This window comes from Solanum dulcamara, chromosome 6 (genome assembly GCF_947179165.1).
Source record: "Solanum dulcamara chromosome 6, daSolDulc1.2, whole genome shotgun sequence".
Taxonomy (NCBI): Eukaryota; Viridiplantae; Streptophyta; class Magnoliopsida; order Solanales; family Solanaceae; genus Solanum; species Solanum dulcamara.
The window spans coordinates 71,388,757-71,400,080 of NC_077242.1; the positions used below are offsets into that span (position 1 = coordinate 71,388,757).

The 11,324-nt window shown below is 37.3% G+C and overlaps 1 protein-coding gene across 1 annotated transcript; it reads left to right on the forward strand.

Annotated features, from left to right (window-relative positions):
• The first annotated feature begins 210 nt into the window (after positions 1 to 210).
• On the forward strand, positions 211 to 11,097 carry LOC129891387 (methyl-CpG-binding domain-containing protein 11-like). Its single transcript, XM_055966733.1, has 2 exons — positions 211 to 464; positions 9,815 to 11,097. Exons 1-2 carry the CDS (start codon positions 393 to 395, stop codon positions 10,754 to 10,756), a joined length of 1,014 nt encoding a protein of 337 aa, XP_055822708.1. The 5' UTR covers positions 211 to 392; the 3' UTR covers positions 10,757 to 11,097.
• The last annotated feature ends 227 nt before the right edge of the window (positions 11,098 to 11,324 follow it).

An 11,324-nucleotide genomic window follows, 5' to 3' on the forward strand; every position in this document is an offset into this window, starting at 1 on the left:
ATGAATTACACCATATATAACTACAATCTAAAATTATTAGGAATTGAAAAATAAAGAAGTACAAGTTATACAGTAACAAACATAAAAGGTGGATTGTCTTTATGTGAGCAACCCGAAATGTTCCAAAAACCCGTAACCGTCCCTGTTGTTTTTCCGTCAGTCAAATTTGGGCAAAACAAGTTATATCCATATCTACACGTCGCAGAAAAAATAAACCCAAATTCCTCATCAGTTACCTCTACATATGTGCAATTTTGTCGTCTTTTTTTTCCCCACAAAAATACATACATCTCAAAACCATTTATTTATGTATTACTTGTTTTTTAGAAGAAGTGTTTACAAGTTTTTCAGAAAAATTGAGTTGGGTGGGAGAAGACATACACAAAGAAAGAATGGCGAGCTCGGTGGAGATGAATGAAGTTGTGTCCATTGAGCTTCCAGCTCCAGCTGGTTGGATGAAAAGGGTATGTTTTTTTTTCTTTTCTGTTTTGTTCTTCATTTTTTTAGAACAATTTTTGATTTATGTTTCAGTTTTCTTGGTTAATTTTTCTGTTGTTTTGTGTTTGGCATTGGAAATTTGCTGTTTTTATGAGAAGGGTTTTGTGGGTTTGTTCTTATTTCTTTGTTGTTTCTTCAAGTTCTAATTTTGGGTGTTTAGTTTCAAATTCCCCTGTTATTCTGAAATGGGTTTTGATTAATTTTGTGTAGTTATGTGGGATGCTGTACTTTTGGGTGTTCATGTGATAGTTTTCTTGATGAGAAGGATTATTTTTCAGACTTTTTTTGGGTTGTCTGGTTTATGTTAATGTAGACTTTTGTGCTGCAGTTGTTGTCAATTAATTTGGAAACGGGGTTATCTTGGTTTTGAGATTTTCCTACTTCTGGAAGTTGTATTTTTTTGAAGATTGAGGTAGGCTGAGATGGAGTACCAGGAGTTTTGCTTGTTCCTAACTTTAAGATTCAGCTGGATTCACATAAGTTTTTAGGGCATCTGTGTTGTTTAGGGATGGCAAATGGGGCGGTTGTGGGGCAAACCTGCATAAATCCGCAAAGACTTTAACCAGCCACCGCCTAGCAAAATTTGTTTTTTTCAACACACCCTTAATTGTTTCCCCTTACTTTCTTCATAACAATTGTTTCTTTTTACATTCTACAGTAAAGTTTCAAAACTCACAAATGGTAATCTAAACCCAAATACTAAAAATCAAAGTTCTTTTTTCCTCATATGAGAAATACTATGAAGAAGTCAGCCTCTGTATGCTTCTCATTTCTTTGCTATTTCTATTGTAGACAGTAAAATTGGATAAAGAAAATCATTTAAACAAAATGTTAATGCAAAATGCATCTAGACCCCTTGCATTGTTTGGTGGCACAAAAATTCACACTTGCACTAGCAGATCCTGACTAAGTTTAACAATTCCACTAGCAGATCATTTGGACAGACTAACATAGAACTGGATCATTAAATAAATGCAAAGCTCATGTTTCAAGTTTTTTTTTTTATAATAAACAATTGTAATTAGGTATTAAAGGCAACCCAAAAAGAGATTGTATAAGCATCAGATTCAAAAGCTCGAGTACAAGATTCATGGTGTAATTAAACTTAAACCTATGGCAAGAAGAAAGCTGACCCCCACCCGCCCGCAACCTGCGAAAAATCCTTTTTGTTTTTAAAAGCAACCAGCCCTGTACCTATACAGCTCCAAACCTGCTCCTCTCCGCAAAGGCTCAGACCCGCCCCGCCCCTCCCCATTGCCATTCCTAGTTGTTTTGTCTGTTATGAGTAAAATTTCCTGCTTTTAAATTGTAAAGAGAAGTGCTCTTTAGCGTTAAACAATTTTATCTAACTAATTATTTAATTCAGTCCCCTTTGGTTTATTCTAGATACTATCTTCTTCATTGGTTATTGTGATGAACTGGTAGGCGAGTTGGAGTTTTTAAGCTTGAGCTGTGTAGTAGTGGTATATCTTTTTACAAGCTGTGGGAGGGATAAAGTGGTATTAAAAGAAGTGTAGCCTTTTAGAACCGAAAAAAGGAAAGGGAAAAAACTTCAATTCTGATTTATTAATTGGGGATCTAAAGAACTTACTGTCCGATGGTTTCAAGATGTACCAGAAATGATCTTGTAATTTAAGTACTCAATCTGCAACTTTTTTGATGGAGGACAATATGCTGGTTCTTTCTATTTTACCGAGCATGCAATTCAATTTGAAGTTGAGACTTTGTTTACAAAAAGGACTTGTCAAGTCCTTTCAGTATCTAATAAAAACCCTATTAACAAGATGAATAAGCTAACTCACATATCATAATAGACACTTAACTCTTATGATTCTAACTAAAGGAGACATGACCATCTGATTCACTTTCAGAAGTTCTCTGTATTTTATGTGAAACTGTCAACTTGTACCTGGATTGGCTCAAGCTTATTACAACTTTCTTTTGGTTGAGTTTAAGCTTTGGACTTGAATATTAAACCAAAATGCTCCACAGCTAGTTGTCTTATTGCATCTAAATTATAATAACATATTTGCTTGTCGACAAATGGTGGATAGCTTCTTGGTAAGGACCATTCACCTCCAACCATAAGATTGGTGGTTTGAGTCACCACCTAGCAGAAGTGGGAAAGGACCATTTTGGGCAGCTTGGTTTAGGGGTTTAGGAGGTGGAGTTAACCATGAAAAACTATATGCATGTGCATGGTTTACTTAATTATGTTGATTCATTGCGGGTACTTATCCAAAACGGGTGTGGAAGTATCAGGTAGGAGTACGTCAAGCTTTTTGCTATAAGTTTTAGTGTATGTTGAAGAAAGTTCTGAGTTCCTTGCTTCATCTCTATTTTGTGAGATCTCATTATTAATGAATTCTTCATGTTCACCCTCTGCCGTCACCCTCCACCATCAAGAAAATATGCACACCTAGTTGTGCTCCAGTGCCAAGCTAAAAAACTTTTGAGGCAATTGGAGCTAAATTCAAGCTTTCCACTTGTTAGACTTTGTGCAGGATGACCAACTTAATAATACATGGACTTGGATGTTCTTCTATAACATATATGTGCAAATTTTGGCACATTTTTAGTGTGATTTCAGATATCATAACGAGGTATCAATGCCAATGTTACATCCCTTTCTGACACTTGTATAAAGAGGCAAGATGGAGAGTCCATGGAACATTGGTTCAACCAGGACTAGTTTCACCATATGGGGTCGCTTGGTTTGTGAACAAGTTATACAGGGTTTATAACGTGGGGATTAATGCCACTTAAGGATTTTCTCAATTGGCAAAGATTGAGGGACTCGTGTCATAGTGCACAAGTTTGAGCTCTATGCCAAGTGAACTTGAGGCTGCTATTGGCTTTGGGCCAGCACTGTTTCGAGGTTCTTTGCTGCTGCTTGAAGTTCACCATTTGATATCGTCAAGACTCATACAAAAAATTGCAGCCAGACACTGAAAGAAAATTCCCGTCCTCTGATTACTTTGGCTGCTCCATGAAACCATTCAAGGCAGGAGGACCTCTCGAACTCTACACCGGATTTCTAGTATATTGGGTTCAGTTCTCCCTTATGTTATGATGACTTGAATTTTCCTTAACCAAATTATATTATCTTTTCACTTCGGAGGCATGACTTGAATAGATTCATGAAATTTTGGGTTAAAGATTTAGTGTTTTCTGATTCCTGCCAATTTACTTTTGGAATGATCCTTCTCCATTGTGAATATTCTTTTAAGGTTGTACTTTATGTACTATTAATGCTGCAACGTAGTAGATATTTGGAGCTGCATCAATTTGGTATATCTTTCTCAATCTTGAGCTCAAACTAGTTACTACTGTGGCCCTTCTTTTGGTCAGTACCTCTCATACCCCCCCCCTCTTCCCCCCCTTCCCCGCCCCCCACAATCCCCAATCCAAAAGAAAGAAAGAAAAGATAAAAAGGAACTGTGAAGTCAGATGAAATCAACTTTCTCCAAGTCTTGTGGACAATGATTATCACACAAAAATCTTGGGAAAATCTGGAGTGACAACCTTGAAAACCAAGGATTAAATCTTAAGTGTTGGTAAAGTTGTACTATGCAGTCAGGAGGTTGCAATTACTTGATGGGTTCTCACTTAGATCCTTTTTTTTTGGATAACCGTGGTGTCCGGGTTAGCTTGGACGCACCCGACTAATTCCACATGATACCTGACACCTCCCACCATCAACTGGTATAGGATAACTCTGTCTATCAAGGCTAGGACAAATGACAAAAAAACAACTTAGTGTTTTTTGTCTCTGAGAACTGATATTTCTCAACCCACTTCATTGACTGCTAGGTCACATCATTGGGTGTATTTTCACCTAGATCCTTTTGACAACACACCCATATGATCAATGTTATTATAGGTGAAAATTGCAAAAAAATGAGTTCTTTGGGTTTTTTTTAGTGAAAACACAAATAAAGCGTGGGTTTAACGAAGCAAGACACAAATGAAGAAAAAAATACTATACCTAACCGATTGGAATTTTCAATTATGGACTTGATTTCCTGTTTATGGACTTAAAGCTCAAACTTCCAAGCTAGTTATTAATGCTCCAATAGGTGATATAAGTTTTCCACTGCAAGAAAGGGAATATCATGACCAGTTGCGGCATTAATACCTAGCTTTGAAGTTTGAACTTCAAGTCCCTAAACTTCATTGGAGTGAAGTGGGATACGTCCATGCTTCTCAACTTTCATGATTGGAATATCATGATGTGGGATAGCTCTCTAGCTTTCGAGTCATAGAATTTTCTCCTGAACTTGACCCCCCATCGGTCACCTATCTTGCAATTATCAATAGTAGTCCCATTTTTTGTAATGCAGTGTATTAGGAAAACATCTTTTTAAAGAATGTCTTGTATCCATGCATTTTGCCACATTTTATTTTCTTCCTATTACCAATCTCCAATTTTACTAGATTTGGAAATCCACCCATCGCATTTTGATATTCTTCCATAAAGCTACATATTGAGATGAATTATAGGCTTGATCCGTCATGGACTTTTCGTGTCATATATAGCTTTGATAACCAACAACAACAACAATATACCTGGTGTAATTCCACAAGTGGGTCTGGAGAAGGTAAGATGTATGAAGACCTTATCCTTACCTTTGTGAGGTTGAGAGGTTTTCTCCGATAGACCCTTAGATCAAAAGAAAAGTTATTCAGAGAAAGGTTGCAAGGAGAAAAAAATAATAACAAAAATATCAAGATACAAAGCAAAATGAAGCAACAGATAGTAGAAACATATAGAAGAATAAGAAATTATACGATTGCTAATTACTACTAATAATAAAGAGAAAAGGATAATAGACAAGCCCCCTGCCTCTCCCACTTAACGGGTGACCACACTCGACTACCTACTAACATTCTACTCTAATCATCGATCTTCATGCCTTCCTATTTAGGGTCATGTCCTCAGTAAGCTGAAATTGTGTCATGTCATATCTAATCACCGCCCTCCCCTCGATTTCTTTTCGGTCTACCTTTACCTCTCCTAACTCTTGCAACAACCGACCTCTCACACTTCCTAACTGACGCATTTGTGTACCTTTTCTTCACATGTCTGAACTATCTCTGTCTTACTTCCTTTTTCTATAAATCATGTTCCCATTAAATTATGTTATAACTTGAACAATAGACATTTATCGTGTCTTATAAATCATCATATTCCCTTTCAGCCAGATTTATATGCTACAGCAAAAACATCTTCAGCTACACAACTCTTGGAGACCACAATTGTTCCTCTTTTAGCTCACAGAAAATTTATGTGTCATCATCATACAAAATGTTGGATTTTGTCACGTTGTTTCCCATATCATCCCTAATTTGATTATGATGGATACTTGACAGAAGCGATTCAAAATTTAATTCATTTAATCTACCTATTAATAGAACCCAAAGTATGGTTCGACAAAATTTAGTAAAACCATACTTCATCCTACCGAAAAGGAAAGACTAGTTAACTCGGTCAATGCCTTTTTTAGGTCTAATTTTCACATAACACCTGTGTTACCAATGATTTATGCATGAACAAATTAAGAAAGTAGAAATTAGATTACTTCACCTTATTTATTAATTATGTTTTCCTATTTCTTTGTACTGGTTATTAGTAGTAAGGACAACCTAGCTATTGACTATATTTGCCTGTTTCCTTGTAGCAATAAGGAGGGTGGTTAATCCACCAATGTGTATTTAAAGTTATTTGAATTCAATGAAAAGATAAGTGGAAAATTATTGCAGTTTTTGAGTACCTTAACGCAAGAGATTGCAGGTTCTCTCTTAACGAACCAACACCACAGGTCGTATGAAAGAAAGCATCTAATTTCATCTTGTACTGTCTCGTAACTAGATCCCTATCAAGGGTCCGTAACAACTTGGTATCATGGACGGGAGTTATGGGAGATCTAATCCAACAACAATTGTGCCAATTGTTGACTTTGTTCCAAGAAGAATGCGTTACCAATTTAGCAAGACAGGAAGCTATAAATGCTCGCTTGGATGCACTCACGAAGGATTTAGCAAATTCAAAGACGGATCTTGAAGCAACTAAAAATGACAGTCACATCGAGGTTAAAAAGGTAAAGTAGTGGTTGCAGGATCAGGGTCAAAAACTAGTGGGAATTTCATGATTCCTAAATATACAAAGTTGGGTTTTCCACGATTTCGTGGCCACAAGGACCCATTGGGATGGTTGAATAGGTGCGAGCATTTCTTTCGACTAGTGTTGTGAAAGACGATCACCTCGTTGCCAATGGCGAGAGGCGAGGCGAGGTGACCTGTCATCTCCTATTAGCTTTGTGGCGAGGCGATCTTCAAAAGGCGACACCATGGCAGTAATGGCGACAAAGGTGAGGCGACAAAGGCAAGAAAGGCGTCACCTTTTGTATTTTCTTAAAAATAGGCGACGAATTTAGGGATTTAAAAGTTAAAAGGTAATTTTAGGGTTTTCTTTTCAAATTTGCACAGTTGCACTCTTAGACTGCGACTGAGACTCCAACCAGTCGACGAGACTCGACTTCTCCGATGACCACCCAGACTTTTGCGGCGACTCCAAAGTCCAACCAATACGTATTTCTTCTTTTCTTCTAATTTCTTCTTCTTTTCTTCTTCTGATCTTCCTCGGTTTCTTTTTCCTTATTCTTCTTCAGACTTCAGAGTTACTTCTACCTCTTTTTTTCTCATTGTTTTGAACTTCTAAACTATTAGTTTGACTATCTATTTTCACTTTTTGAATTGAAAAATTTGCTAATATGTTATTGCTATTGAGATTATGATTATTTGTATATGCAATTAAATATTTTAATTTTTTGGTGATAATTGGCACCGCACTTCAAAAAGGCGAGCGGCGAGCATGGCAAGGCAGACCCTGGTTGCCTTTCGCCGTCCAAAACACTGCTTTCGACACCAGCAAGCACCATAAGAAGAAAAAAATGGACTTGCTTCTTTTAATTTGGAAGGAATTGCACAATTCTAGTTTCTTCAACTAGTGAAAGATATGCCTCAACGCTCTTGGGATGAGTTCAAACGTCAATGCAACCTTCGTTTTGGACCACCAATTAGAAGTCAAAAGTTGGAAGAATTGGCTAAGTTATGCCCAATTGGATCTGTGGCAGATTACCAAGAAAGGTTTTAGCAATTGGTTTCATGGGCTGGTACCCTTATACAAGCGCAAAAAAATGAATTTTACATTTGCGGTCTTGCTGATTACATAGCAATTGAGATAGAGTTGCATAATCCTCTAGATTTGGCTACGGCGGTGAGTATTTCCCGACTTTATGAATGCAAGGAACAACCTCTTTGCTGGCAATTGTTAGATGTCTATAGATCAAAGACAATGGATTTCTCACCTCCATAACCACCAGATTTGTGAAGAAATTGACCACATCTGGAATGGATGAAAGACAACTTAAGGGACTCTGTTTCAACTGTGATGAATTACTCACTCAGGGCCATCAATGCATTATTCTGGATTGATTCCATTGATGATGAAGAAGAATTTACTGGAAAAGAGGGAAATACTAGTACTTTCCATACTGCACTTGAGGTCAAGCGCGATTTGAAGGAGGGGAGTAGTAGGAAGTTATTTCCTTGCTATTAGGTAGGTGGTTAATCTACCTATGTTGCATTTAAAGTAATTTGAATTCAATGAAGAGATGAGCAAAAAAATATTCCAATATTTGAGTATTTTAACTCAAGAGATTGCAGGCTCTCTCTTAACAAACCAACACCATAGGTCGTAGGAAGAAAACATTTGATTTCACCATGCTGTATCCCATAACTTAGATCCATATCAGGGGACCATAACAACCTGCATCCTTCTGAACCCATCTTGGTCAATCATTCTTGCAATGAGTGAGGCATCTATGATTTCCCTTCCTTGTATGGAGGCATTTCTCTTAATGATGAAGCTCCTAGCATTCATTTTCAGAATCTGAGACTGATTTTGTAATAACTGTTCCGTTCTCTCATTCAATACCTTAGCTTCTATTTGCCCATTAATGATGATAGCATCACTTATTTCAATATGCTTATTGTTAAAAATTTCTAGAATATGTTCAACCCATTTATTTTACATTTTATGATAATCTTATTTGTCTGTGTAAGTCAACTCTATCAATTGTGTGTGGGGGGGGGGGGGGGTAGCATCCTCTTGGTGACTTTCCTTGAATTTGATTTTACCGATACTAAAATGTAGGGTGTTGTTATTCATTAACTTGTTTATTGAAATATCTTACTAATTATATTCAGTGAAATGTCAGTTCTACTTGGGTTGTGGCACAAAATAATTCGTTCCTTATAATAATAGTAATGAGTTTCCCTTTTTCTGCAAAAAGATTTACTCGTTTAATGCTTATTTCACTGCCCATCAGTTCACATGGAAGGTATTATGACCAGCAGTTTTGACAGAGTTGTCTCATTTGTAAAGCTTGTGCTTATTTTAGTACCAAGTTATTACTTTGGTATGCAACCAAGGATATGACCTCGTGGTCAATAAAGTGGGTGCAAACCTTAGAGACAGGTTTTAAATCTCAGCTGAGACATAAAATACCAACTGATTTCTTCACATCTGCCTATGCTTTGATGGGCAGAGTTACCGGTGGAATAGCCGAGCTACACACAAGCTTACTCAGATGCTACCATTTCAAAGAAGAAAACAAAAGTAATTGGTTTTACACTTTCTTAGCAGATTCATTCTCTGTGTTTTCATTTTATATGCCATAGACAATAATGTGTTATTGATTTCAGGATGCTTTTGGCTGGGTTGTTGTTTCTTTGTTAAATGTAAACCGCTTGTATATCTTTAGTGTGCGCTAGTAGTCTGCAGGATTACTTTGTTTGGGGATTAAGTTGATAAATTCGATTTGAAACTCTTCAGAATCCCATTTGATGAGGAAGAGTTACTCGTGGGAAACAGTTGCACTGCTTGACTGATTTATTTTACTGAACTGTAGTGGGATTGTGCATGTTTCAAATTCTGTACTAAAACAGTTGGAACATGGTGGATATTAGATGAGCCACATAGTTATATATTATTTGCTTATCAAGAATTCATCATTATCTTCTCCTGATGTTGTGAAGTAGCTTCCTCTCCTTATGAGCTTTGCCTTTTGATTTCCTTTTCCATCTTTCAGGTAGTTTCTTGTCTTTCTGAGTTTTTGGTTTTTATTTCCTTTCCATGTTTACTCTCCATTTTAGCAGCCAGCCCTATAAAAGATGAGGAATATAAAAGGAGAATGATGGGGATTTTTTCAAAAACTAATGGCTATTTTTTTTTTCTGTTTTTGTTTTTCAGTTTCTGCCTAAGACAGGAGGGACTCCAAAGAAAAATGAGATTGTATTTACTGCACCAACAGGGGAGGACATCACTACAAAAAAACAGTTGCAGCAGTACCTGAAGTCACACCCTGGTGGTCCGCCAATCACTGAGTTTGACTGGGGAAATGGTGAAACTCCAAGAAGATCCACAAGGATCAGTGGAAAGGCAAAGGCAGCTCCACTTGCAGCAGAAAGTGTCACTCCAACAAAACGAAGCAGAAAATCTTCAGCTTCTAAGAAAGATGTGAAAGACAAAGAAGAGCATGAAGAAACTGAGGCAGCAAAGGATGTTAACATGCCAGAAGCTGAAACACATGAAAAGGATGTTGCGGCTGTGGAAGATGAAAAGGTGGTCAAACAGAAACATGATGAGGGAAAAGATGAAAATAAGGATATCGAGAAAGATGTGGAGGAGGATGAAATGCCTTCAATTAATGTCGATGTTGTGAAGGAGAACCAAGCTGAGAAGACAAGAGAAGGTCAAACTGAAGATGGTCCTACCAAAGATGCTGTTGTTGAGAAAGATGTCATAATGGAAGGTAATGCTGCAGAGAAGAAAGATGAAATGCATTCTTCTGCTGTTGATGTTGTGAAGGAGAACCAAGCCGAAAAGATGAGAGAAGGCCAAAAAGCAGAAGATGGTCCTTCTAAAGAGGCTGACGTAGAGAAAGATGGCATAATGGCAGATAATGTTGCAGAGAAGAAAGATGAAATGCATTCGTCTGATGCTGATGCTGTGAAGGAGAACCAAGATGAAAACAAAAGTGATGGACAACCAGAAGATGCTCCTGCCAAAGTGGCTGAGGTTGACACTAATGTTGAAGAGGCATTGCTGGCTAAAGAGGTCCCTGTGGTGAAAGAAGCAGATGAGGAAGAAGTAACTGATAACGGAATCAAGGCTGATGAGATTAACCTTTGAGTAGTGACATAGAGCCATTCTATGCTGTCCTCTTACCCTGCTCTCTCGTTCTCTCTGACCTTTAGTCTTGTTTCTTTTCTTTAGTGACTGTAGTGTTGTTGTCAATGGTAGATACTCTTGACTGTTCATGAGATATCTGTACGTAAAATCTTAGATTTAGGTCCTGAATTGCAGCCTTGTCCTCTGAAAGAATATATAGCTGAAAGAGATATCTGTAAACCTTAGATCATAGATTAGACCTTAAGTTGGATGGAATTTGTAATTTGTAATTTGCTGAGATCCATGTAGCATGTTGTGACAAAACTCGGTAACGTAAATTGTAATAAGTCCATGTTTAGTTATTTCATCTCGTAACAATTCAAGTTTCCTAGTTTCATTAAAAGTTGCAGGTTTATGCTATGATGAGCTTGTGGTGGCCAGTGGAATTGATCTATATTTGATAGCTTCTCAGGTGGTATTTCGTGGTTCGCTTACTTCTTTGCAAAAGGTGGGGAGATGTTTGATTTTATGTATGATGAGCTTGTGCATATCAGTACGAGTTACTCTCTTGCAATGATGGAAACTTCAA